The 27,257-nt window shown below is 34.3% G+C and overlaps 5 protein-coding genes across 13 annotated transcripts; all 5 read left to right on the top strand.

Moving 5' to 3' along the window:
• Positions 1-405: 405 nt before the first annotated feature.
• On the top strand, positions 406-6,817 carry LOC105649940 (uncharacterized). 5 transcript variants are annotated; one of them, XM_089721648.1, is made up of 11 exons: positions 406-803; positions 1,151-1,262; positions 1,337-1,486; positions 2,526-3,083; positions 3,179-3,328; positions 3,445-3,594; positions 3,893-3,985; positions 4,101-4,202; positions 4,290-4,502; positions 5,603-6,006; positions 6,114-6,817. In XM_089721648.1, the coding sequence occupies exons 1-11, from the start codon at positions 624-626 to the stop codon at positions 6,720-6,722; spliced, it is 2,721 nt and encodes a 906-aa protein (XP_089577774.1). In that variant the 5' UTR covers positions 406-623; the 3' UTR covers positions 6,723-6,817. The 5 variants fall into 5 exon arrangements, with proteins under 5 accessions (XP_089577774.1, XP_089577773.1, XP_089577772.1 ...); XM_089721647.1 differs by having other exon boundaries at positions 413-803; positions 2,529-3,083; positions 5,507-6,006; XM_089721646.1 differs by having other exon boundaries at positions 413-803; positions 5,507-6,006.
• Positions 6,818-8,277: 1,460 nt separating this feature from the next.
• Positions 8,278-9,873, top strand: LOC105649941 (protein TIFY 4B). Its single transcript, XM_089720909.1, has 3 exons — positions 8,278-8,600; positions 8,681-8,823; positions 8,969-9,873. The coding sequence occupies exons 1-3, from the start codon at positions 8,483-8,485 to the stop codon at positions 9,164-9,166; spliced, it is 459 nt and encodes a 152-aa protein (XP_089577035.1). The 5' UTR covers positions 8,278-8,482; the 3' UTR covers positions 9,167-9,873.
• A 1,981-nt stretch (positions 9,874-11,854) lies between these two features.
• LOC149496448 (chlorophyllase-1-like) lies at positions 11,855-13,196 on the top strand. The gene is made up of 2 exons (XM_089720908.1): positions 11,855-12,251; positions 12,329-13,196. Exons 1-2 carry the CDS (start codon positions 11,922-11,924, stop codon positions 13,055-13,057), a joined length of 1,059 nt encoding a protein of 352 aa, XP_089577034.1. The 5' UTR covers positions 11,855-11,921; the 3' UTR covers positions 13,058-13,196.
• A 1,683-nt stretch (positions 13,197-14,879) lies between these two features.
• Positions 14,880-21,292, top strand: LOC119370780 (uncharacterized). 5 transcript variants are annotated; one of them, XM_089720905.1, is made up of 11 exons: positions 14,880-15,277; positions 15,623-15,734; positions 15,809-15,958; positions 16,999-17,556; positions 17,652-17,801; positions 17,920-18,069; positions 18,368-18,460; positions 18,576-18,677; positions 18,765-18,977; positions 20,078-20,481; positions 20,589-21,292. In XM_089720905.1, exons 1-11 carry the CDS (start codon positions 15,098-15,100, stop codon positions 21,195-21,197), a joined length of 2,721 nt encoding a protein of 906 aa, XP_089577031.1. In that variant the 5' UTR covers positions 14,880-15,097; the 3' UTR covers positions 21,198-21,292. The 5 variants fall into 5 exon arrangements, with proteins under 5 accessions (XP_089577031.1, XP_089577030.1, XP_089577029.1 ...); XM_089720904.1 differs by having other exon boundaries at positions 14,887-15,277; positions 17,002-17,556; positions 19,982-20,481; XM_089720903.1 differs by having other exon boundaries at positions 14,887-15,277; positions 19,982-20,481.
• Positions 21,293-22,739: 1,447 nt separating this feature from the next.
• On the top strand, positions 22,740-27,066 carry LOC105649938 (protein TIFY 4B). The gene is given in 9 exon segments (XM_012236778.4): positions 22,740-23,069; positions 23,150-23,292; positions 23,438-23,607; positions 24,816-24,906; positions 25,011-25,167; positions 25,398-25,463; positions 26,444-26,501; positions 26,600-26,732; positions 26,734-27,066. Coding segments are annotated over 9 exon segments (1,035 nt in total). The 5' UTR covers positions 22,740-22,951; the 3' UTR covers positions 26,833-27,066.
• Positions 27,067-27,257: the final 191 nt, after the last annotated feature.

Below are 27,257 nucleotides of genomic sequence, written 5' to 3'. Positions count from 1 at the left end.
GTAAAAAATTGTATAGATTCACACTAGGCTTGAAAAATCAAATTTTATCTTGAGAATTGAACCGTTAGAGTTTTTAAGGATGTAAAAAAAGCAGAAGATGATATGCTAGGGACTAGGGCAAAATAAATAAGTAGGCCCCTAGCTCGATTTGGAGTTTTGGCAGGCTGATTGGCTTTACTCATACCTGCCACAGATTTGTCATCGACCTATTAAATATTTATAGACAAATTTCAGTGCCATTTTCTACTGTTCACACGGCAGGATTTTATTAGTTGTCAGTTGGGACCATTTACTTGACGATATTTTATAGTTCCAAGTTCAATTCTAATTCCATTGTGAAATGCATGTCGATCCAGTGAAAGAAAATATGAAAACTTTGAAGTGTGAACAATATGTATAGTTCTTTGATTCTTCTGCACTAAATTCCAAAAGTAGGGAGGAAAAACGAATGCCGAGACAAATGAAACAGCACTATAAAAGCAGGTAGAGCAATCTCTTTCTCTCCCATACGCAGAGAAAGAGATGGCAAAACTGCTGGTGACTTTGTTAGTTATGCTGTTTGCATCTCACACTTTGGCAACAGAAACACTTAGTGTCTTCGAAAGAGGAAACTTGTCAACAGGATGTTTCATGTGAATCAATCACAGCTCGGCGAGGATTCGCCTCCTAAACCCTTATTAATTGTTGAGGATGGCACTCATCCCGTCATTCTGTTTCTACATGGCACCTGCCTCCAAAACTCTTACTACGCTCAACTTTTTGAACATATAGCTTCCCATGGATATATGCTCGTCGCTCCTCAGGTATTTCTTTTCCATTTCCAGAGCTATATGTGCATGAACTTGTTTGGTATAGTGAATTTCATGTAATTAACTTTTAAGCCCATTTCTGGAATATTTGATATGTGCCAGTATTGCTTGCTATCCTGAACCCGTACTGTGTCCATGTGCCAGTAAACGTTTCTAGGTTCCTAGTGAATCTAACCAAAACATTTTCTATATTCATTTGTTCTTGCTAGATTGTTCATGTTTGACACTTCAGTAATATAGATTTGCATGTACCCTATATATATATATATATATACATATATATATACTTGACGTTATTCTGCCTAAAAATTTCCTTGGTGTCATGAAATCCTAATTCTCAGCTATATGGTTGCACGGAGAGGTTACATATTATCTTTCCTTGGGAATTGGACATACCTAAACACCAGTATATGGAGATACAGAACTCTAGTGGGCAGCACAAGTCGCAAAATGGTTGTACTCAGGGCTCCAGTCTGTACTACCTGGAAGGGTCAAAGGAGACTTACAAAATAAACTTGCTCTTGCAGGCCACAGTAGAGGTGGAAAGACAGCATTTGCACTTGCACTTGGAAAGGCCAAGACCTCACTGCAGGAAGTGAATATTTCAGCACTATTAGGAGTAGATCCTGTTGCAGGGCTCGGCAAAGAATGTAGTGAGCCTATAATTCTCAGAGACGGTACGTTTGACTTATCGATTCCCGTTACCATAATTGGAACTGGATTAGGAGATCACCCAAAATATCCCCATATCCCTTTTTGGCCTGCGTGTGCTCCTGACAACCTGAACCATAAGGAGTTTTTCTCCAAATCCAAACCTCCCAAAGGCCATTTTGTTATTACTGAGTATGGTCTCTTGGACATGTTAAATGATGATCTAACTTCGGATTTTGTCGTACAATTTTTCAATGATTTGTGCACTGCGAACGGAAGCGGTTCCAAGGCTCCAATGAGAAGCGGTGTAGGTGGCATCACTGTGGCGCTCTTGGAGTAAAAAAAGAAAATAACATTTGTCGATATCTTAAAAAGAAATAAATAGACAGGTACCTTGATGTAAACTGAAGTTTGACAGAATGTTCAAACTCCACATATGTTTTTTTTTTTCCTCTGACAGTTGTTAAGCTAAGCCATATATATGTCAGTTAAAGAATTTATCATTTTTATTTATATTAAAAGGAATTTATAGGACAACTTAAGAATTCTGAGACAAAGTGAAGCAGCAATAGAAATTTACCGACTGACTGGAAATAATGCATATGGCACATCGAATATTACTTTGTCTTTGTAACTTTTTCTTTTTCATTCACATTATCTGGAATATATACTACTTTAATTTCAAAGGTTTATTTGAAAGTAACAGAGAGGCGTGACCATTTGCATGCATATATGTATAGCTAGGGTAGCCATTATTTTTGAGTCTCTGTGTAGATTAAGCTTATGCTTTCCCTTTAGTTTTATGAAACAGTAAAAAGTCGTATGTCTGTGACTTTTACTTTTAAAAGCAAAACTCGTGAATTGCACTTGTCTCCTTCTTCTTTCCTATCAATTTTGCAAAAGCAAAAGCTAAAATTCTAGTGCAGAAAATTGCCCTCTATAGAGCAAAGATCACGAGTTGGAACTCACAATACTTGAAATCCAAGTCTTTTAAGGTCCCACAAGCACCTTAACTACTTATAATTGCATACCCATCCCCCATTTTAATCAACCTACTCATTGCAGAAGAAGAAGAAGAAGCAGAAAAAATGGGTTCTCCTTTGGGAACAACTAACATCGATACTGAGATGCATAATCTAAGGACCAACTTGTTCAAATCAGCAATGAGAGGTGAATGGAACAAAGTGGTTGCATCCTACAGAGTTAATCCAAAATCTTACAGTGCACAAATTACCCGATCAGGCGACACGTCGTTACATCTTGCAGTCCGCGACGGTCAAGAAGATATCGTGGAAGAGTTGTTAAAGCTTATGAGCAGTCATCCTGATGAAGCAAAGGCAGCCCTGGAAATCGCTAACGATCAAAAGAATACAGCTCTACATCTGGCCGCCGCAGGAGGGACTGCTCGGATGTGTAGCTGCATTGCTAATTTAGAACCGTCGTTGATTGGTCAACGAAATGGGGAAGGCGAGACTCCATTATTCTGGGCTGCTCTTCATGGGAAAAAGGAAACATTTTTTTGCCTTCATAGTATCTGTGGCGTTGATCAAGGTCGTTCGTATTACAGGAGAACCTGTGACGGTGATACCATTCTTCACGTTGCCATTGCCGGAGAATTTTTTGGTAACTTTTCTAATTTTCAAAAATTGTATATAAATGTACTGATCCTCAATTATATATTATGCTCAGATATTTGGATTGTTGCGTCTAATTGACAGATTTAGCGTTTCAAATAATCTATTTGTACGAAGAACTTGCTAACACTCACAACCAAAAAGGAATAACACCTCTTCATCTCCTAGCAAGTAAACCTAATGCCTTTAGAAGCGGTACCCATCTTGGAGCCTACCAGAAGATGATATATCACTGTATGTGTGTGTATATATATATATATATATATATATATATATATATATATGTTAAATAATGAGTTTTTAATTTCTTGCAAATTAGTTCTTTTCATTTCTCTTATATTTTAAATTAGGTATATTTGTTGAGGAGCTTAAGATGGAGGAGATAAGTAATCAATCATTTTCAGTGACGGCGTCCAACAACAATAGCAAGCCCACTTATCCAGAAAACTACGAGGCGTGCATGGATATCCTCCTTTTGATTAAGAAGGGATATGAATTTGGCAAGTATAAATAAAATGATTTCCCTTTTACTAACCTTTATGTAACTATTATTATAGACGTATTTCTATGGTCGGGCCAAGTGGTATCCAAGTAAGATAAAGCCCTCTCATTAGTGACTCAAGTTTAAACGTGTCACTTGTAGATAAAATTCGACTCCAGATGATGCAGTTCACTTGTACTGATCTAACTACCTGCATATAATTATGCAATAATAAGAACCAACATTAGGTTATTATTCTGCTAATAAAGTCTTTAATGCTGTATAACTGACGAAGGTAGCCACTTTTGTCATCTCAGCAAAGAAGTTGTCATTAGAAGGAACGAAGCTTTTCTCAAAAACGAAGAAATCTCCAACAGAAAGCCCGCGAGGGGATGCAGAGAACCAACAAGGTGAGATTAAAATAATCCTATTGTTTTTCCTAATTAATCTTGTTTAACATATGATTGTTATTATTATAACTCTAAAAGAGTGATATTCGGATATCTTGTTTATAAAATGGAGTAGCAACCAGAAGCCGAAGCCATGAATTAGTTCCTTCAAATTACGACACGTGCTTTGACATCCTCAAATTTGTGTCCAAGGCAATGTTAGTCGTACTTGGATTTGGTCTGTTTTTCTTCCCTTCATTTGCATATTAAATTCTTAACAATATAAACATTAATATGCATGGTTAACTAATTAATTGATTATCAGGTTCATCGGATATAAGAAAATTGGAGGATAAAAAAAAGAAGCATACATGGTCTGTCCAAATCATGGAAGAACTTCTCCAACGCGCTACAATGTATGAATACACGTTCTCCGGTAAAAGTCCCCATTCTGGAAATAGTACTGATGATGAGAACTGGGACGAACAAATCAACGAAATCAGCCAAACCATAGAAGATGATCTTCGGAAAGACGAAGGTATTAATTTCTTTAATTAATTATTATTGTTATTATTAGGAATAATGGTCAATTTGGTCTCTAAACTTGTTTAGTGGGATAAAAAAGGTCAAATTTCGCCTTTTGGACCAATTTAACCCTTGAATTTATATAAAATGATTAAAAAGATTCAATTTCACTTTTCAATCCAATTTAACCATTGAACTTGTTTTGATTTTTATAAGTTAACAATTGATCTGATTTAACATGATTAACTTTTTATCCATTTTTATCCTACACTAAAAATATCCATATCAAACTTTTCCAACACTTATGAATATAAATTTAAAATTCATAAAAAAATCATTTTTATAGTATAATAAATTTCTAAATATGCATTATAACTTTAATTTATTCAACAAAAAAAAAATGCATAGATTTCATAAGCATTAATCCAATAATAGATCTTAATTTTAAAATGTTCAAATTAATATATATTTATAAACTCAAATCCATCAATCAAGGTAAAGAGAAAAACAATATACTTCATATATCATTTTCCTACATTTTATAATTAATTAATTTTTTGATAAATCAATTAGCTCGATCCCAACTATTGTTTTAATAAATGTCTATATAATGATTTTTACATTGTAAGTACAACCAAGAAATAGAGGTTAAATTGATTGAAAACGTCAAATATGATTTGTTTTTAATTATAATGATTTTCACACTATAAGTACAATGATAAATTAGAGTTAAATTGACTCAAAATGCCAAATATGATTTTTTTTTAATCATTTTATATAAGTAAGGGGTTAAATTGACCTAAAAAGTGAAATCGAATCTTTTTAATCATTTTATACAATTTTAGAGACTAAATTGACTCAAAAGGTGAAATACTATCTTTTTTTATCCTGCTAAATAAGTCCAGGGATCAAATTGATATTTATTCCTTATTATTATTATGTCTAAAATTAGTGTTTAATGTAACTTAGAATCATCTAATAAACTAATTAGTTAAAACTGCAATGTGTCATTGATAGTAAATACCAAGCAAAAAGACCTAACGGTAAAGAAAGAGACGCCTATATTGTTTCCAGAAAAGGAAGGTGTTGATAAGTTGTTGTCTGAACTCGTAGAATATTTTCCTGTGGGAGATAAAAACATGGACATGGAAAATGTAATAATTTTGACAGCAGAGAAGCCGAAGACTTCTGAAAAAGCGGAGAAAGAGACACCCATATTAATAGCAGCAAAAAATGGCATCAAAGAAATGGTAGACAAAATTTTGGAAAAGTTTCCTGTAGCAATTCATGACGAGGACGCAGAAAACAAGAATGTAGTGTTATTAGCGGTGGAAAATAGGCAACCTCATGTCTATGAACTTTTGCTGAAGAGGAAAGTAATGAGAGACATTATCTTTCGTAAGTTAGATAATAAAGGAAATAGCGCTCTTCACCTTGCTGCCATGCTTGGAGACTCTACGCCATGGCGTATTCCAGGCGCTGCTTTACAAATGCAATGGGAGATCAAGTGGTATTGGGTATGTCTAATAATCCTAATCATAGATAGAGATCACATAATAACATGTCGTTGCACAAACATTCTCCTAATTAAGATAGCTTATGATCGATGTTGAAAAAACTGCAGTTTGTTAGGCACTCCATGCCACCCCATTTCTTCACCCGCCACAACAAGGACAACAAAACCGCAAAAGCCATATTCACTGAAACACACAAGGACCTTGTGAAAAGCGGGGGCGAATGGTTAATAAACACCTCCGAATCATGCTCTGTTGTGGCTGCATTAATAGCAACGGTTGCCTTCGCCACAGCAGCCACCGTCCCAGGCGGAGTCGATGAAAAAAAAGGCACGCCAACGCTGGAAAGACACCCTGCATTCAACGCCTTCGCTATTTCATCTGTGGTGGCTCTTTCTTTCTCAGTAACATCAGTCGTCATGTTTCTTGCAATACTGACTTCACGATACGAAGAGAAGGATTTCGGAAGAAGCTTACCGAACAAGCTTTTGTTAGGTTTAACGTCGTTGTTTGTGTCCATCGCGGCCATGTTGGTGTCGTTTTGTGCAGGACATTTCTTTGTGCTTAGAGATGAATTGAAATATGCAGCGTTTCCAATTTATGCAGTAACGTGCTTGCCGGTTACCCTTTTCGCCATAGCACAGTTTCCTTTATACGTTGATCTTATGTGGGCTAGCTTTAAGAAAGTGCCACAGCGTAGCTACTCGATGGTTCGTTAATTTTTATTTTTATCTTTGCAGAGATGAGCTTGTGATTGTCTGAATTTTTTGTCATGCGTTATTGGAATCAAATTTCTTTCTTCGTATTGCATTAATTTTTTTGAATAATTCTTTTGATAAATAAATGCAAACTGCTCTTATGCAATTAAATTAGATATGAAATTTGAATTAATTGTTCGGACATTAATCACACCATAAAAGAAAGATTCACATAAAATTAGGATACGTGGTTATTTAGCGCAGACCGGACATATGGAAAAAACTCTCTGAGTTTGATCCTACTAAACGCATGTGGAAAGAGCTCTCGGATTTAATTTTCACTAAATGCACCTAACGAAGAGCTTCAACTGTGACTAAACTCCAAGTCGGATTAAACAGTTTTGGTTAATATGATCCGGATACAGATGATTTATATAAAAAAAGATTCATATGAAATTGAAAAAAAAAAAAAGAAAAGAAAATCAGAGGATATCTATCCATATCCTAGCAAGAATAAATAAGTAATTAAATCCTTCTTTTCAAAAACAAAAATAAAACAAAAATAATTTAAGTTGTTTGTTGGGTAGCATGATTATGAAATGATTTTGGAAAACACTTGTGTAGATCAGGTCTTTGACCTCATCTATGAACTAAACGAATGAAATCTAGGAGCTTTTTAAAAAATGTTTTGACTTTGTTCTTTTTTTTTTTCTAAATATATCGTCAGAAATACCCTCATTTTAATAAGAAATATTTTATGCTTTAGAGTTTTAGAAGCATTGCAAACTTTTTTATGGCTATGGAAAATAACTAATCTTTAAAAAATATTTTTAATGGAAAAATATTTTTTCTGGAAAATTTTTATAAACAACTCTTTTGTTTTGTTTGATTGCAACATAAAAAATAATTAAATAATTATTATTTTCAATATTTTAAGACTATGAAAATATTTAAAATTCTATAAAATTGATTATTAAACTAGTAAATATATATCTACGTTTGTTAATGTCTAAAACATAAATATTTTTATTTTTTTTAAAAAGGAAAAATCATCTTATTTTAGAATGACTTAATTTTCTTTCTAACTATAGGAAAATAAAACCTATGCAAATACTTGACACCTTAAATAGAATAGCCAATTGCTTTGACAACTGAGAAAAGGCTTCTGTGTAAGTTAAGGCTTAAATCTAAGCTTTCACTTTAGTTTTATTACACAGTAAAAAGTCATATTATATACCCTGTGCCTCTTACTTTTAAAAGTAAAATACTCAGAAAACATAAGCTCATCATAAATCAATTTTGAAAAAGCAAAAGTAAAAATTCTAGTGCAGAATTAAGAAATTAAATAGTACTAATATCTTATAAAAAAATCATTTAATCAAAAAACAAGATTTTTTTTTTTTTTTTTTGGAACTAGGTGAATTGTAAGTAGTTTGGAAAGGTTAAATCTTTGTCTAAACATTTTTTTTGTTGGTAATAAAGGTCAAAGCAATTACGTGGCGTCCTGGGGTTGCAGCCCCAACAAAGTAATAAATAAATAAATGAACAAGCCTTTAGAAAAATACAAAGGCGAGAGCCGCAGTGTCCCAAAATGCCCCTCAAGTCTCAACTCAACCTCTACGCACTCACTCTCTCGCCCACTCCCATTAACAAAACGCTCAAAAAGTACACTCTTATTTACCGCAAAATCGCCAAAAATTGGTGGAAACTGTGAAAAATCTCAGTAATCATCCTTGCTTCTCGAGCTTGGCATCCCCGATTACTGGCCGGAATACAACACCATGCAACCGGCGGAGACCATTTCCCGGCCTCCTCTCGACAAACCGCTCCAACAACTCACTGAAGACGACATTTCTCAGCTCACTCGCGAAGATTGCCGACGATACCTCAAAGAGAAAGGTCTCTCTATGTATATATGCGTGTATTTATTGGTATTTGAATATGTGAAAATACAGTGAGTGAATGGTGTGTTGCTGCAGGTATGAGACGGCCGTCGTGGAACAAATCGCAAGCAATTCAGCAAGTGATCTCTCTCAAAACGCTTCTTGAAACGACGCCGGATTGGAATGGCAACGAACCTCGAAGAAGACTCTACATTCCCCGCCCGGATAATCCTAATCGCGTGCGTTTTCCAACCATTAACCACCCTCTTACTATTAATTTATTTTTAGCTATTATATATTATTACAAACATATTTATATATATATTTTTTGATTTCTATAATGCAACAATGTTTTTATTTACTAATTGATGTTGTATTTTACAGGCCCCTGCAACTTCCCCTGTTTCCTTGAAGGAAACGAGCGCCGACACTCGGATCACCCCGTCGCCTGAGGAACTGGTTCCGTACAGGCGACTTGATCCTCCAAAGCATGATGTTCCCGGTGATCCTTCGGTCCATCACTTAGCCAAGGAGAACGACTCGGTTTCCCCTAGGTTGTGCCTTGATTTCTTTCTTAGTTAATGTTATTGGATTGGCGGCCTTATTATCATCAATATTTATTTAATATTGTGCATTTAAAGGAGGTGCTTGCAGATGTATCAGCCATTTTTTTTTTTTTTTAAGGAAAAATTGTGTGTGTGGGGAAGCAGAGAGCATGGAGTAGCCCAGCTTTTGTAAGATTATTTAGGCCATTTAGTTTTCCTCCCTTATTTTGGCCCTTAGTCATCTCTTTATGGATAGACTTAGTTGACTTGAGTCAAGTTTGTAATGAGGACGATTGCGTCAGCGTTTTAATAATACCCTTGTGTCTGGAATTTGAACGGCATGTTCTTGCTGGGGTGTTCAAACTTCAAAGGAAAGAGGTTTGGGTTTGGGTAGCAGCTACTGTTGTCTTGGTCAACAAAGACGGTCTTTGACTTGTCTAGGATTGCAGTTGATATACCCTTGGCGATATTTGAGAAAGGTCTTTATCTTTATTATCTCCTCCTTTTTCTTTTTCTGACTATAATTAATTATACTTACAAATGTACATGGTTGTACAAAAACTCCTGCATTGCATTATTCTACTTTCTGAATGGAGCATGTAATGTCTAGATCTAGAAAAATCCTACACTTTCATTTTATTCTATTCTATAGCACTAGAAAACACGTGTACGTAGAGCAAGAGAACACGCAAAAAGGTAAATTTTTCTTTTTATTTAGAATAAAATGGGGATTTTTGGTTTGTCGTTTTTGTGAAATGGGCATCTTCTTTCTTACGAATAAAAAAAGATTATTGCTTTATTAGAACTTAGCATCAATCCTCTGAGTGACTCTCTTTTTTAACAAGTTCTTTATCCAAAAAATAAAATTCTCTCATTGCAGTCAAAGTTTTGGTTTCTGCTAAACCCAGAATTAGCCATGGACAAATAAGCCGTTGGGTTTACTTGGAAAAGGCTGAAAACCTGAGTCTGGGCTCGGTTGGCCTTCAAATAAAGTTCAGAGCTTAGTACATATTTGGATAATGGGAGTCCCAAATTTCTAGCCCACTACTCTTTGTTATTGTCAATGACTTTTTTTTTTTTTTTTTCTCAGCACATGATTAATTTTATTGAATTAAATTATTATAAATTTCATGTAGAAATTCTTAATGTAAATTATTTACTATGAGTTAGAATTAATATTATTTTAATATTTCAAGTTATTTTAGAATTATCATATTAACTGTTTATTTATAATTTCATCTTTTATTCAATTTTAATGATTTTCTTATAAAAATGAATTGTATAAATAAAATAATAAATTTTTTTACTAATGTCTGGTTGCACCGGTCAGTCACAACCACCAATCTTTCTTGTTAAATATAGAAAAAAAAAATTATAATTGTCATATTTTACAAATTATAATACATTTTCAAGCAAAGATAATGTTGGAGTGGACGTAAAAATTTGTTTATTTATCTCTAGTACTGACTTATTTCTGGTTGGCCATGATTCATGAACGTGTTCATACTATCTTTGTCACTTGGAGGCTTTGAAACACATTATTTCCTTTCGATTCAATGAATTGTTTCCTCGTGGATATCATTTCATTCCTGAAAATTAACACCGACGACAAGGAAACAGATTTTTTAATTTCTTGTGATTCATAATCGATATGGAATCTTTTGTCCCCTTGTTTGAAAAATCATAAACGGTATGATAATTCAGTGCTAAAAAACGTGGAAATTGATATTTATAAATTACTATTCTTTTTGTGTGACATGCGTTCCACGTTGCACGTTGATTCGAACTCGAGACTCCTCACATAAATGAAAAGATTATCAGATTACACATGATTGACTTAAAAAATAATTGACTTGAGATATTTTTAAATTTCATTATGAATGCTATTAAAAATTTCATTATTTTCCTTTTATTTTCATTTTTATATATAGTATAAATTTGAAAAAGGTAAAATTAATTTGACGGTGTTTTAGCAACGATGTATCTTGATGATATTATATTGTACTTTTTGCAAAATAATAAGTTACAAAAGCTGCTAAAGTAAAAAGGAAAATGTTTCCTTCCAAAGAAAAAGAAAAAGAAAAAAAGAGATGGGAAAGTGATAAAAAAGACAGTAGTTGCCAGAGATAAAAGACAGTACTTGAAATAAATTTTTATTAAATTTTGAAGATAATTTTAGAAGTAAAATTAGAGATTTGAAATTTTTTAGAAGAAATCAAACTAAAATTTTTATTATTTTACTTGGTATTATTAAAAAGATTTTACTTGAATGCCAATTTCAATTTGAATATATATATATATATATATATAATTCACTAAATTATTAGTAGATTGTTTCTGGGACGTTGATTGAAATGACTCTTTCATCTTTTTTTTATTTGGTGGTCTCACAATTCATATTTCACATCTTCTGTAAAGTTTTTAGGATTAAAAGTTTATAAATGGAAAAGAATTATTTACATTTAATATCGAAATTGAATGAATTCTTTTTTCCACCTAAAGTGAATAGAATGAATCACGCCATCAATGTAAAAAAATGTGGAGCACGAGTACAATTATTGCAATTGACTTTATCCTCAAACCTTAAAATTTTATATAAAAATAATAATAATTATGTTTTTTCTTCATTATATAGAATACTTGCAGTTTTCCTGTAATTTTCTTTAAGCATTTCATCATTGAATTGGCTGTTTGTAAATTACATCCTAAATTAAGTATGCATTAATAACATTTTCCAACTCTATAAGAAGGGGGAGATCTAGGTTATACTTTCTCACAAGTAACACTGTATCATGAACATGGCAAAACTACTCATAACTCTGTTTGCAATACTTCTAACTTCTTCTGTTTCTGATACTAAGCCAGTACTAAAGGAAGCTAATCATAAACCTTTTAATTATCGTGACCAGGAAACAATCAGTGTTTTTGAACCAGGAACGTTGTCCACAGTATTAGATAATGTTCAATCTTCACCTCCTAAACCCTTATTAATTGCTAGACCAACTGTAGCTGGCACCTACCCAATTCTTATATTTCTCCATGGCACATGCCTTGAGAACTATTTCTACTCTGATATCCTCCAGCATATCGCTTCCCATGGATATATTGTGGTCGCTCCTCAGGTATATCTCCATTTTTCCATGTCTATATATATTTTGCTTAATATTACTGAAGTTGGATTATATCAAATTCCTTGCAGTTATATTCTTGCTTAAGGTGGTTAATTCCAATATTACCGATAAGCGGACCGGACGAGCTTAACTTTGCAGCGGAAGTGGCAAACTGGTTGATTTCAGGCTTAGAAAATGTTCTACCTGAAAATATTACAGGAGACATAAACAAGCTTGCTATTGCAGGCCATAGTAGAGGTGGAAAGATGGCATTTGCTCTAGCCCTTGGATATGCTAAAACACCATTAACTGTAACCATATCAGCATTAATAGGTCTAGACCCGGTTGAAGGGACTGAAAATATCGTCGTTGATCCAAAAGTTCTCACTTACATACCTAACTCTTTTAATTTATCGGTTCCAGTGGCTGTGATCGGTTCTGGGTTAGGTAACGAGTCAAATTGCTGGTTGGTTTGTCCTGCTTGTGCTCCAAATGGAATGAACCATGTAGAGTATTACAGTGAGTGCAAAAATCCTGCTAGCCATTTTGTAACTACAGATTACGGTCACATGGATGTGATAGATGATGGGCTAACAGATATATTGGGGATTATGGCAAATGGAATGTGCAAGAACAGTAAAGACAGTAGGGATCCGATGAGGAGAACTGTTGGTGGCATTTTTGTTGCTTTTTTGAAGGCTTATCTGTTTGGAGAGAGTGGAGATTATATGACCATTTTGCAAGATCCTTCTGTTGCTCCTGTTACGCTTGATCCTGTCCAGTTCAAGATGCAACACCAAAACCATGCTCAAGTGTAATAACAAGCCTATTAAATAAGACACATCATTCACTGAATCATAATAAATTTCCAGTAATGATGTGAGAATTGAAGAATTGGCCCTTAATTGCCTCGTGTTAACTCTATTATAATTCTATTATGATGAAACCTTATTATAAGTCTATTATGCATTTTTAATTCTTTCTTTTTTTTTTAATCTATTTTTGTTACTCATTTCTATTCTAACAACTTAAATTCATTATCTAATAGTTAATTTCTCAATCGTAGTTAAAATACAGCCTAAATGATGTTTTATAGTCAAGTTATACATTAAAATATTCTAAATATTGTCAGTATTTATATTTTTTTAGTTAATTGAGTATTTGATATTTAATTATATTAAATTTCATATGCTTAATTATATAAATGGACTCTTTTAGATAAATGGTAGGGATACCAAAACTATGAGCAGATCTGATCTGATCTGATATCTACTACAATACAAACCGAAGTTAGAACTGTCTCTCAATAGTGCTGTTGAATTCGGTAAGGTTTTTGGGCCAACGGCTTGTCTAAGTAGTGGATTGGGCTTATTTTGGGTTAAGCATTGAAAAGTACTAGAATGGGCCTAATAGGTTCTAGGCATGTAGTCTAATTTGAGGAGTCAAATGTCTCCTAACAGGTAATTGGTCCACCCACATTATTATTCTGTTGAACAATATATTCACAAATCAGGACGTTTGAAATCAATTTAATACCAATCTAATTAAAAATCAACTTGGGTATTAACCCTTTAATTATTAGAATTTCCTAATTATTATTCTCTTAACTAATTACTAGTTAGTTATCAGTTTTTGTTAGTTACTGTATATAGCTTCTTCTTCCGTCTTAAATAACGAAGATCTTTAAATTTGGAAAGTTCAAATGAATTGTTTGGAGGAATAGAAAGCAAAGATTATGTGTAATTCCTTGAAAGACCGAGGAAAAGATTACGAAAAAATTATATTGAAGTGATGAATGAGTTTTGGTTAAATATAATTTGAATTTTTTAAGATTACGAAAAAATTAATACTATAAAATATCAGTAGGTTTTTACACGAGAAAGACTTACCTACATTCGATGTATAGTTCATCCACACACCAAGTCAATCCAATAAACTTATTTGGTGCAAATAAGAGTATTATAGTTTCTTTTTTTTTTTTTTTTGAATATTAGAGAGTGTTATAGTCTTTTTACTAGCAAATATAGAACAAAAATTAGCACAAATTGTGATAGGTTTCTAAATGGCAATTCACTATTGATTCATTACATGGGTGGCTCAAGCTATAAAGAAAAAAATTTGCTGATCAAAAAAGAAAAATATATGTTAAGTTCGTGCCAGCTTCAGGCCCTAACATCTAATCATGATGTTATGACAGTGAATTCCAATGTTCTGATGCAATAACCATTTGTCAATGTAAAAAATTGTATAGATTCACACTAGGCTTGAAAAATCAAATTTTATCTTGAGAATTGAACCGTTAGAGTTTTTAAGGATGTAAAAAAAGCAGAAGATGATATGCTAGGGACTAGGGCAAAATAAATAAGTAGGCCCCTAGCTCGATTTGGAGTTTTGGCAGGCTGATTGGCTTTACTCATACCTGCCACAGATTTGTCATCGACCTATTAAATATTTATAGACAAATTTCAGTGCCATTTTCTACTGTTCACACGGCAGGATTTTATTAGTTGTCAGTTGGGACCATTTACTTGACGATATTTTATAGTTCCAAGTTCAATTCTAATTCCATTGTGAAATGCATGTCGATCCAGTGAAAGAAAATATGAAAACTTTGAAGTGTGAACAATATGTATAGTTCTTTGATTCTTCTGCACTAAATTCCAAAAGTAGGGAGGAAAAACGAATGCCGAGACAAATGAAACAGCACTATAAAAGCAGGTAGAGCAATCTCTTTCTCTCCCATACGCAGAGAAAGAGATGGCAAAACTGCTGGTGACTTTGTTAGTTATGCTGTTTGCATCTCACACTTTGGCAACAGAAACACTTAGTGTCTTCGAAAGAGGAAACTTGTCAACAGGATGTTTCATGTGAATCAATCACAGCTCGGCGAGGATTCGCCTCCTAAACCCTTATTAATTGTTGAGGATGGCACTCATCCCGTCATTCTGTTTCTACATGGCACCTGCCTCCAAAACTCTTACTACGCTCAACTTTTTGAACATATAGCTTCCCATGGATATATGCTCGTCGCTCCTCAGGTATTTCTTTTCCATTTCCAGAGCTATATGTGCATGAACTTGTTTGGTATAGTGAATTTCATGTAATTAACTTTTAAGCCCATTTCTGGAATATTTGATATGTGCCAGTATTGCTTGCTATCCTGAACCCGTACTGTGTCCATGTGCCAGTAAACGTTTCTAGGTTCCTAGTGAATCTAACCAAAACATTTTCTATATTCATTTGTTCTTGCTAGATTGTTCATGTTTGACACTTCAGTAATATAGATTTGCATGTACCCTATATATATATATATATACATATATATATACTTGACGTTATTCTGCCTAAAAATTTCCTTGGTGTCATGAAATCCTAATTCTCAGCTATATGGTTGCACGGAGAGGTTACATATTATCTTTCCTTGGGAATTGGACATACCTAAACACCAGTATATGGAGATACAGAACTCTAGTGGGCAGCACAAGTCGCAAAATGGTTGTACTCAGGGCTCCAGTCTGTACTACCTGGAAGGGTCAAAGGAGACTTACAAAATAAACTTGCTCTTGCAGGCCACAGTAGAGGTGGAAAGACAGCATTTGCACTTGCACTTGGAAAGGCCAAGACCTCACTGCAGGAAGTGAATATTTCAGCACTATTAGGAGTAGATCCTGTTGCAGGGCTCGGCAAAGAATGTAGTGAGCCTATAATTCTCAGAGACGGTACGTTTGACTTATCGATTCCCGTTACCATAATTGGAACTGGATTAGGAGATCACCCAAAATATCCCCATATCCCTTTTTGGCCTGCGTGTGCTCCTGACAACCTGAACCATAAGGAGTTTTTCTCCAAATCCAAACCTCCCAAAGGCCATTTTGTTATTACTGAGTATGGTCTCTTGGACATGTTAAATGATGATCTAACTTCGGATTTTGTCGTACAATTTTTCAATGATTTGTGCACTGCGAACGGAAGCGGTTCCAAGGCTCCAATGAGAAGCGGTGTAGGTGGCATCACTGTGGCGCTCTTGGAGTAAAAAAAAGAAAATAACATTTGTCGATATCTTAAAAAGAAATAAATAGACAGGTACCTTGATGTAAACTGAAGTTTGACAGAATGTTCAAACTCCACATATGTTTTTTTTTTTCCTCTGACAGTTGTTAAGCTAAGCCATATATATGTCAGTTAAAGAATTTATCATTTTTATTTATATTAAAAGGAATTTATAGGACAACTTAAGAATTCTGAGACAAAGTGAAGCAGCAATAGAAATTTACCGACTGACTGGAAATAATGCATATGGCACATCGAATATTACTTTGTCTTTGTAACTTTTTCTTTTTCATTCACATTATCTGGAATATATACTACTTTAATTTCAAAGGTTTATTTGAAAGTAACAGAGAGGCGTGACCATTTGCATGCATATATGTATAGCTAGGGTAGCCATTATTTTTGAGTCTCTGTGTAGATTAAGCTTATGCTTTCCCTTTAGTTTTATGAAACAGTAAAAAGTCGTATGTCTGTGACTTTTACTTTTAAAAGCAAAACTCGTGAATTGCACTTGTCTCCTTCTTCTTTCCTATCAATTTTGCAAAAGCAAAAGCTAAAATTCTAGTGCAGAAAATTGCCCTCTATAGAGCAAAGATCACGAGTTGGAACTCACAATACTTGAAATCCAAGTCTTTTAAGGTCCCACAAGCACCTTAACTACTTATAATTGCATACCCATCCCCCATTTTAATCAACCTACTCATTGCAGCAGAAGAAGAAGAAGCAGAAAAAATGGGTTCTCCTTTGGGAACAACTAACATCGATACTGAGATGCATAATCTAAGGACCAACTTGTTCAAATCAGCAATGAGAGGTGAATGGAACAAAGTGGTTGCATCCTACAGAGTTAATCCAAAATCTTACAGTGCACAAATTACCCGATCAGGCGACACGTCGTTACATCTTGCAGTCCGCGACGGTCAAGAAGATATCGTGGAAGAGTTGTTAAAGCTTATGAGCAGTCATCCTGATGAAGCAAAGGCAGCCCTGGAAATCGCTAACGATCAAAAGAATACAGCTCTACATCTGGCCGCCGCAGGAGGGACTGCTCGGATGTGTAGCTGCATTGCTAATTTAGAACCGTCGTTGATTGGTCAACGAAATGGGGAAGGCGAGACTCCATTATTCTGGGCTGCTCTTCATGGGAAAAAGGAAACATTTTTTTGCCTTCATAGTATCTGTGGCGTTGATCAAGGTCGTTCGTATTACAGGAGAACCTGTGACGGTGATACCATTCTTCACGTTGCCATTGCCGGAGAATTTTTTGGTAACTTTTCTAATTTTCAAAAATTGTATATAAATGTACTGATCCTCAATTATATATTATGCTCAGATATTTGGATTGTTGCGTCTAATTGACAGATTTAGCGTTTCAAATAATCTATTTGTACGAAGAACTTGCTAACACTCACAACCAAAAAGGAATAACACCTCTTCATCTCCTAGCAAGTAAACCTAATGCCTTTAGAAGCGGTACCCATCTTGGAGCCTACCAGAAGATGATATATCACTGTATGTGTGTGTATATATATATATATATATATATATATATATATATATATATGTTAAATAATGAGTTTTTAATTTCTTGCAAATTAGTTCTTTTCATTTCTCTTATATTTTAAATTAGGTATATTTGTTGAGGAGCTTAAGATGGAGGAGATAAGTAATCAATCATTTTCAGTGACGGCGTCCAACAACAATAGCAAGCCCACTTATCCAGAAAACTACGAGGCGTGCATGGATATCCTCCTTTTGATTAAGAAGGGATATGAATTTGGCAAGTATAAATAAAATGATTTCCCTTTTACTAACCTTTATGTAACTATTATTATAGACGTATTTCTATGGTCGGGCCAAGTGGTATCCAAGTAAGATAAAGCCCTCTCATTAGTGACTCAAGTTTAAACGTGTCACTTGTAGATAAAATTCGACTCCAGATGATGCAGTTCACTTGTACTGATCTAACTACCTGCATATAATTATGCAATAATAAGAACCAACATTAGGTTATTATTCTGCTAATAAAGTCTTTAATGCTGTATAACTGACGAAGGTAGCCACTTTTGTCATCTCAGCAAAGAAGTTGTCATTAGAAGGAACGAAGCTTTTCTCAAAAACGAAGAAATCTCCAACAGAAAGCCCGCGAGGGGATGCAGAGAACCAACAAGGTGAGATTAAAATAATCCTATTGTTTTTCCTAATTAATCTTGTTTAACATATGATTGTTATTATTATAACTCTAAAAGAGTGATATTCGGATATCTTGTTTATAAAATGGAGTAGCAACCAGAAGCCGAAGCCATGAATTAGTTCCTTCAAATTACGACACGTGCTTTGACATCCTCAAATTTGTGTCCAAGGCAATGTTAGTCGTACTTGGATTTGGTCTGTTTTTCTTCCCTTCATTTGCATATTAAATTCTTAACAATATAAACATTAATATGCATGGTTAACTAATTAATTGATTATCAGGTTCATCGGATATAAGAAAATTGGAGGATAAAAAAAAGAAGCATACATGGTCTGTCCAAATCATGGAAGAACTTCTCCAACGCGCTACAATGTATGAATACACGTTCTCCGGTAAAAGTCCCCATTCTGGAAATAGTACTGATGATGAGAACTGGGACGAACAAATCAACGAAATCAGCCAAACCATAGAAGATGATCTTCGGAAAGACGAAGGTATTAATTTCTTTAATTAATTATTATTGTTATTATTAGGAATAATGGTCAATTTGGTCTCTAAACTTGTTTAGTGGGATAAAAAAGGTCAAATTTCGCCTTTTGGACCAATTTAACCCTTGAATTTATATAAAATGATTAAAAAGATTCAATTTCACTTTTCAATCCAATTTAACCATTGAACTTGTTTTGATTTTTATAAGTTAACAATTGATCTGATTTAACATGATTAACTTTTTATCCATTTTTATCCTACACTAAAAATATCCATATCAAACTTTTCCAACACTTATGAATATAAATTTAAAATTCATAAAAAAATCATTTTTATAGTATAATAAATTTCTAAATATGCATTATAACTTTAATTTATTCAACAAAAAAAAAATGCATAGATTTCATAAGCATTAATCCAATAATAGATCTTAATTTTAAAATGTTCAAATTAATATATATTTATAAACTCAAATCCATCAATCAAGGTAAAGAGAAAAACAATATACTTCATATATCATTTTCCTACATTTTATAATTAATTAATTTTTTGATAAATCAATTAGCTCGATCCCAACTATTGTTTTAATAAATGTCTATATAATGATTTTCACATTGTAAGTACAACCAAGAAATAGAGGTTAAATTGATTGAAAACGTCAAATATGATTTGTTTTTAATTATAATGATTTTCACACTATAAGTACAATGATAAATTAGAGTTAAATTGACTCAAAATGCCAAATATGATTTTTTTTTAATCATTTTATATAAGTAAGGGGTTAAATTGACCTAAAAAGTGAAATCGAATCTTTTTAATCATTTTATACAATTTTAGAGACTAAATTGACTCAAAAGGTGAAATACTATCTTTTTTTATCCTGCTAAATAAGTCCAGGGATCAAATTGATATTTATTCCTTATTATTATTATGTCTAAAATTAGTGTTTAATGTAACTTAGAATCATCTAATAAACTAATTAGTTAAAACTGCAATGTGTCATTGATAGTAAATACCAAGCAAAAAGACCTAACGGTAAAGAAAGAGACGCCTATATTGTTTCCAGAAAAGGAAGGTGTTGATAAGTTGTTGTCTGAACTCGTAGAATATTTTCCTGTGGGAGATAAAAACATGGACATGGAAAATGTAATAATTTTGACAGCAGAGAAGCCGAAGACTTCTGAAAAAGCGGAGAAAGAGACACCCATATTAATAGCAGCAAAAAATGGCATCAAAGAAATGGTAGACAAAATTTTGGAAAAGTTTCCTGTAGCAATTCATGACGAGGACGCAGAAAACAAGAATGTAGTGTTATTAGCGGTGGAAAATAGGCAACCTCATGTCTATGAACTTTTGCTGAAGAGGAAAGTAATGAGAGACATTATCTTTCGTAAGTTAGATAATAAAGGAAATAGCGCTCTTCACCTTGCTGCCATGCTTGGAGACTCTACGCCATGGCGTATTCCAGGCGCTGCTTTACAAATGCAATGGGAGATCAAGTGGTATTGGGTATGTCTAATAATCCTAATCATAGATAGAGATCACATAATAACATGTCGTTGCACAAACATTCTCCTAATTAAGATAGCTTATGATCGATGTTGAAAAAACTGCAGTTTGTTAGGCACTCCATGCCACCCCATTTCTTCACCCGCCACAACAAGGACAACAAAACCGCAAAAGCCATATTCACTGAAACACACAAGGACCTTGTGAAAAGCGGGGGCGAATGGTTAATAAACACCTCCGAATCATGCTCTGTTGTGGCTGCATTAATAGCAACGGTTGCCTTCGCCACAGCAGCCACCGTCCCAGGCGGAGTCGATGAAAAAAAAGGCACGCCAACGCTGGAAAGACACCCTGCATTCAACGCCTTCGCTATTTCATCTGTGGTGGCTCTTTCTTTCTCAGTAACATCAGTCGTCATGTTTCTTGCAATACTGACTTCACGATACGAAGAGAAGGATTTCGGAAGAAGCTTACCGAACAAGCTTTTGTTAGGTTTAACGTCGTTGTTTGTGTCCATCGCGGCCATGTTGGTGTCGTTTTGTGCAGGACATTTCTTTGTGCTTAGAGATGAATTGAAATATGCAGCGTTTCCAATTTATGCAGTAACGTGCTTGCCGGTTACCCTTTTCGCCATAGCACAGTTTCCTTTATACGTTGATCTTATGTGGGCTAGCTTTAAGAAAGTGCCACAGCGTAGCTACTCGATGGTTCGTTAATTTTTATTTTTATCTTTGCAGAGATGAGCTTGTGATTGTCTGAATTTTTTGTCATGCGTTATTGGAATCAAATTTCTTTCTTCGTATTGCATTAATTTTTTTGAATAATTCTTTTGATAAATAAATGCAAACTGCTCTTATGCAATTAAATTAGATATGAAATTTGAATTAATTGTTCGGACATTAATCACACCATAAAAGAAAGATTCACATAAAATTAGGATACGTGGTTATTTAGCGCAGACCGGACATATGGAAAAAACTCTCTGAGTTTGATCCTACTAAACGCATGTGGAAAGAGCTCTCGGATTTAATTTTCACTAAATGCACCTAACGAAGAGCTTCAACTGTGACTAAACTCCAAGTCGGATTAAACAGTTTTGGTTAATATGATCCGGATACAGATGATTTATATAAAAAAAGATTCATATGAAATTGAAAAAAAAAAAAAAGAAAAGAAAATCAGAGGATATCTATCCATATCCTAGCAAGAATAAATAAGTAATTAAATCCTTCTTTTCAAAAACAAAAATAAAACAAAAATAATTTAAGTTGTTTGTTGGGTAGCATGATTATGAAATGATTTTGGAAAACACTTGTGTAGATCAGGTCTTTGACCTCATCTATGAACTAAACGAATGAAATCTAGGAGCTTTTTAAAAAATGTTTTGACTTTGTTCTTTTTTTTTTCTAAATATATCGTCAGAAATACCCTCATTTTAATAAGAAATATTTTATGCTTTAGAGTTTTAGAAGCATTGCAAACTTTTTTATGGCTATGGAAAATAACTAATCTTTAAAAAATATTTTTAATGGAAAAATATTTTTTCTGGAAAATTTTTATAAACAACTCTTTTGTTTTGTTTGATTGCAACATAAAAAATAATTAAATAATTATTATTTTCAATATTTTAAGACTATGAAAATATTTAAAATTCTATAAAATTGATTATTAAACTAGTAAATATATATCTACGTTTGTTAATGTCTAAAACATAAATATTTTTATTTTTTTTAAAAAGGAAAAATCATCTTATTTTAGAATGACTTAATTTTCTTTCTAACTATAGGAAAATAAAACCTATGCAAATACTTGACACCTTAAATAGAATAGCCAATTGCTTTGACAACTGAGAAAAGGCTTCTGTGTAAGTTAAGGCTTAAATCTAAGCTTTCACTTTAGTTTTATTACACAGTAAAAAGTCATATTATATACCCTGTGCCTCTTACTTTTAAAAGTAAAATACTCAGAAAACATAAGCTCATCATAAATCAATTTTGAAAAAGCAAAAGTAAAAATTCTAGTGCAGAATTAAGAAATTAAATAGTACTAATATCTTATAAAAAAATCATTTAATCAAAAAACAAGATTTTTTTTTTTTTTGGAACTAGGTGCATTATAAGTAGTCTGGAAAGGTTAAATCTTTGTCTAAACATTTTTTGTTGGTAATAAAGGTCAAAGCAATTACGTGGCGTCCTGGGGTTGCAGCCCCAACAAAGTAATAAATAAATAAATGAACAAGCCTTTAGAAAAATACAAAGGCGAGAGCCGCAGTGTCCCAAAATGCCCCTCAAGTCTCAACTCAACCTCTACGCACTCACTCTCTCGCCCACTCCCATTAACAAAACGCTCAAAAAGTACACTCTTATTTACCGCAAAATCGCCAAAAATTGGTGGAAACGGTGAAAAATCTCAGTAATCATCCTTGCTTCTCGAGCTTGGCATCCCCGATTACTGGCCGGAATACAACACCATGCAACCGGCAGAGACCATTTCCCGGTCTCCTCTCGACAAACCGCTCCAACAACTCACTGAAGACGACATTTCTCAGCTCACTCGCGAAGATTGCCGACGATACCTCAAAGAGAAAGGTCTCTCTATGTATATATGTGTGTATTTATTGGTATTTGAATATGTGAAAGTACAGTGAGTGAATAGTGTGTTGCTGCAGGTATGAGACGGCCGTCCTGGAACAAATCGCAGGCAATTCAGCAAGTGATCTCTCTCAAAACGCTTCTTGAAACGACGCCGGATTGGAATGGCAATGAACCTCGAAGAAGACTCTACATTCCCCGCCCGGATAATCCTAATCGCGTGCGTTTTCCAACCATTAACCACCTTCTTACTATTAATTTATTTTTAGCTATTATATATTATTACAAACATATTTATATATATATTTTTTGATTTCTATAATGCAACAATGTTTTTATTTACTAATTGATGTTGTATTTTATAGGCCCCTGCAATTTCCCCTGTTTCCTTGAAGGAAACGCGCGCCGACACTCGGATCACCCCGTCGCCTGAGGAACTGGTTCCATACAGGCGACTTGATCCTCCAAAGCATGATGTTCCCGGTGATCCTTCGGTCCATCACTTAGCCAAGGAGAACGACTTGGTTTCCCCTAGGTTGTGCCTTGATTTCTTTCTTAGTTAATGTTATTGGATTGGCGGCCTTATTATCATCAATATTTATTTAATATTGTGCATTTAAACGGAGGTGCTTGCACATGTATCAGCCATTTTTTTTTTAAAAGAAAAATTGTGTGTGTGGGGAAGCAGAGGGCATGGAGTAGCCCAGCTTTTGTAAGATTATTTAGGCCATTTAGTTTTCCTCCCTTATTTTGGCCCTTAGTCATCTCTTTATGGATAGACTTAGTTGACTTGAGTCAAGTTTGTAATGAGGACGATTGCGTCAGCGTCTTAATAATACCCTTGTGTCTGGAATTTGAACGGCATGTTTTTGCTGGGGAGTTCAAACTTCAAAGGAAAGAGGTTTGGGTTTGGGTTTGGGTAGCAGCTACTGTTGTCTTGGTCAACAAAGACGGTCTTTGACTTGTCTAGGATTGCAGTTGATATACCCTTGGCGATATTTGAGAAAGGTCTTTTCTTTATTATCTCCTCCTTTTTCTTTTTCTCACCATAATTAATTATACTGTATGAAGTAACATATTCTTCCACATAGTTTCACAATGTCATATCAGTTCAATCAAAATGCTTGGAGTTCATTTGAAGTTTGAAAACGAGAGAATAATGTCTACTTTTCAAATCATTTGTCTTTTCATAAAATGACCTCTCGATACAATTAGCTTGAATCAAAACTTCTGATGGCTTTAAATGCAGCAAGAATGAAGATATATGGCGATCATGAGTGCGTGAATGTCAAAAAAAAAAAAAAAAAAAAAAAAAAAAAAAGCTCGTAGTAACACGAGAACCCAAAAGTTTTTCTTTGAGCAAGGTTTTGAGATGATGTCTCTAGATCTGTACCCACATATAACCTGTGGTGTGACACTATTCCGCCATGGGCCTCATGGCTCTCTTCAATTCCTGGTTTCTTAGTTGGTTAAATATGTTTTCTGGTTTTCTTTGTGATATTTCTTTTTTTGCTTTTCATAGATTTTTATCAGCAGAATTTTAATATGATGCATCTATCTACTTAACGAAAATGCCTGATGGGGAAATGGGCAATTTTGGTCCCTGTGGAGCTGTATTAATCAGATTCTCTAGAATCTGGGCCATGGCCGTTATTTTTAGGAATGAGATAACAAGTATCAATAGAGTTGTGTAGATGACCACTTGAAGTTCATAAACTGAAATAATATATTTTAACTTGACAGGACTAAAGGTGCAGCAAATGAGCCCATAGGTCAAATGACTATTTTTTACTGTGGAAAGGTCAATGTGTATGATGATGTACCAAGTGACAAGGTAAAAAAATTTCCTGTGTAGAAAGATTCTGCTGGATATGATTTTCCTTTGTATGAAGACTATGGAGAGTATGCTGTAGCAGAATGACCTTTAATTATTTTCAGGCACAAACAATAATGCAGCTTGCTGCATACCCACTCTCATTGTCTCTGGAAACTTCAACTGACATGGTTCCAGCATTATGCCCCATTCCACGCCAGTTGGAAAGTCCAGGTGTCAAACCTGCTGCTCCAGTGATGATCTTTTCAACCCTGAATACAGGTAGTTCTCAAGTTTGCTAGAGCTCTATGTCTTTAGAAACTTCACCAGGATTTGTGTCTTGCCCTTACTAGTCATTACAGCTGCAGAGTCCTAAACTATTAGCAGTGTACTTTAACATTACAGAATAAATGGCCAGCAATTCTTAGCTCAAATCACAATGCATGATAATAAGAAAGGCCATTTTAGTTGGAAAATTCTTTCTAACAGGTTGTCATTGGTTTACTGTATAGGGAAAGTGGCAGAAAACTGTCAGCTGCCCAGGGAGGAGTGCAACATATCTCATGAAGACAACCTAGGTTAATGCCTATGCTAAGCTAATCAACTCATGATGAATTCCTGTTTCTATGAATTTTTCTCTCTCTTTGGGGTAAATTGAATTTTTATTCCAGACGCAAATTAGAGCAGATGGCACCCTTCTAAATAAACTTCTGTATGTATTGTATTTACAGCTGCTCTTTATCAGTTGATACTTAATGTTTTGAATGACTCCTTCATAGTTCTAAGATTATTTCTTCTTCAGTATAATCTATTTAATGTTTTCCTTATTGGCTTTAAATACACATCTCTTATAGTATATTGAATGATTTAAAATAACCATGTAAGAAAATGAAAACTCAATGCTAGTTCCTTATTTGAGTGGCTTGTTATCAGAAGTCTTGAACTATCGCACCAATCAATGAGACAATATCTGCCCTTGTTCATGTGGACATTGAAGTTTTCCTCTTTCCTTTCCTATTATTTCATGGTAATGGTACAAGAACTGAAATGTCAGATGTTGCGATACACTAGGCCATATTTCTTTTTGTTTAACCTTTCTTGTTGAAAAAGAAAAACATAATCTTTACTATTTGCCCGACCAAGATAATTACTTTTTCTTTAGCCAGTATTTTTAAGGGTTTGTTTTATTGATTTCATCAGGTTATGGTATTCGGATTGCTTTTGTTTTGGTTCTGGGTCCAAGTCTTTGACTTTGGCATCCCATGAAAATTATATATATTTAATTGACCAATCAGTCTGTTTGCTAGGCCAGGTCAATCTTTTTTCTAGAATCCACTTCAGCATTAGTGAAAGACTGGAGATACTTTGAAAATAGTACAAGGGAAGGAACTAGAGAAATTATAGCCTGACTAGGGGATTGACTCTGCTCCCTTCCCTCCTTCCATTTCATTCTTTGTCATTTTTCCATGCCACTAATTATAAGTAGGGAGAAAGTAATTTCTCGTAGATACTTACTTGAACCTCATTTTATTTTTTCTCTTTCTTGAAAATGTTTCAGAGGGCCCAACCAGTAGAAAGGCATCAGTACAGAGATATCTTGAGAAGCGAAAGGATAGGTATCTTGAAATTGATAATTTGCTATTTATGGCAACAAAATAATTGTCGTTGTATATTTTGCTTTGTTATTTGCCCCTCATATCCCTGTTAGGTGAAGGTTCAAGAACAAGAGAAAGACAGCAATGCCTTCATCTCCTAGGTCAGACATCAACTTAAATCGAGCGAGAGAGCAGTGCTCAAATGATCAATGCAACCTAACTGATGCATCTTCTCCTCCCCAACCCAGACACCAGACAGCCTCAAACACCTAGCTGGTGCAGCTCTGTTGAGAATGCAGCAAAGCATCCCAATCTCTCTGCTGATCTCGATGACAAAGGTGACAGAGGCTAATCTTCGTGATACTTTTTTGTTTGTAATGGAAATAACACTTGGCAAGCTCTTTATGTGTTTAGATTAGTTTATGTCCTACAGATTGCAGTAGGAAACTTTAAATAGTGTGAATAAATCAGTAATGCAGTCATATGAGGAGCAGAACAACAAAAACCAAGAATGATATGGTTCTGGGTGACATACTGTTTTCTAATATGAACAGTTTGCTTTCATTGTTTTCATGCTTTAAATTCATTTGACGCCCCTTTGGAATTGACTATGATGGGTGAAATCCTTTGCTTCACTGCGTAAGATTTTCTTGCAAGTGGTATGTGCCTCCTAATACCAAGCAAGTGTAGACAAGCTTCATGCAGAGCATTAGAGTTGTGCCTTTTGTTACATAAGTTTATTCCATGTATTCTTTTACCAACTCTGTCCATTTGAAC

Source organism: Jatropha curcas, chromosome 5 (assembly GCF_041381405.1).
Source record: "Jatropha curcas cultivar XTBG-Jc1 chromosome 5, XTBG_Jcur_1.0, whole genome shotgun sequence".
In the NCBI taxonomy this organism is placed as follows: Eukaryota; Viridiplantae; Streptophyta; class Magnoliopsida; order Malpighiales; family Euphorbiaceae; genus Jatropha; species Jatropha curcas.
This window is presented reverse-complemented; position numbering and strand designations above follow the sequence as displayed.

What these genes read in the sequence shown, in the direction of transcription:
- LOC105649941 (XM_089720909.1), top strand. Translation starts at nt 8,483, where the DNA reads ATGCAACCGGCGGAGACCATTTCCCGGCCTCCTCTCGACAAACCGCTC. An exon ending in ACGATACCTCAAAGAGAAAG is followed by an intron (nt 8,601 to 8,680) that starts GTCTCTCTATGT and finishes GTGTTGCTGCAG; the next exon opens with GTATGAGACGGCCGTCGTGG. An exon ending in GCCCGGATAATCCTAATCGC is followed by an intron (nt 8,824 to 8,968) that starts GTGCGTTTTCCA and finishes TGTATTTTACAG; the next exon opens with GCCCCTGCAACTTCCCCTGT.
- LOC119370780 (XM_089720903.1), top strand. Translation starts at nt 15,098, where the DNA reads ATGTTTCATGTGAATCAATCACAGCTCGGCGAGGATTCGCCTCCTAAA. An exon ending in CATTGCCGGAGAATTTTTTG is followed by an intron (nt 17,557 to 17,651) that starts GTAACTTTTCTA and finishes TCTAATTGACAG; the next exon opens with ATTTAGCGTTTCAAATAATC. An exon ending in GGATGCAGAGAACCAACAAG is followed by an intron (nt 18,461 to 18,575) that starts GTGAGATTAAAA and finishes AAAATGGAGTAG; the next exon opens with CAACCAGAAGCCGAAGCCAT.
- LOC149496448 (XM_089720908.1), top strand. Translation starts at nt 11,922, where the DNA reads ATGAACATGGCAAAACTACTCATAACTCTGTTTGCAATACTTCTAACT. An exon ending in ATATTGTGGTCGCTCCTCAG is followed by an intron (nt 12,252 to 12,328) that starts GTATATCTCCAT and finishes AATTCCTTGCAG; the next exon opens with TTATATTCTTGCTTAAGGTG.
- LOC105649940 (XM_089721646.1), top strand. Translation starts at nt 624, where the DNA reads ATGTTTCATGTGAATCAATCACAGCTCGGCGAGGATTCGCCTCCTAAA. An exon ending in GTTAGTCGTACTTGGATTTG is followed by an intron (nt 4,203 to 4,289) that starts GTCTGTTTTTCT and finishes ATTGATTATCAG; the next exon opens with GTTCATCGGATATAAGAAAA. An exon ending in GGGAGATCAAGTGGTATTGG is followed by an intron (nt 6,007 to 6,113) that starts GTATGTCTAATA and finishes AAAAAACTGCAG; the next exon opens with TTTGTTAGGCACTCCATGCC.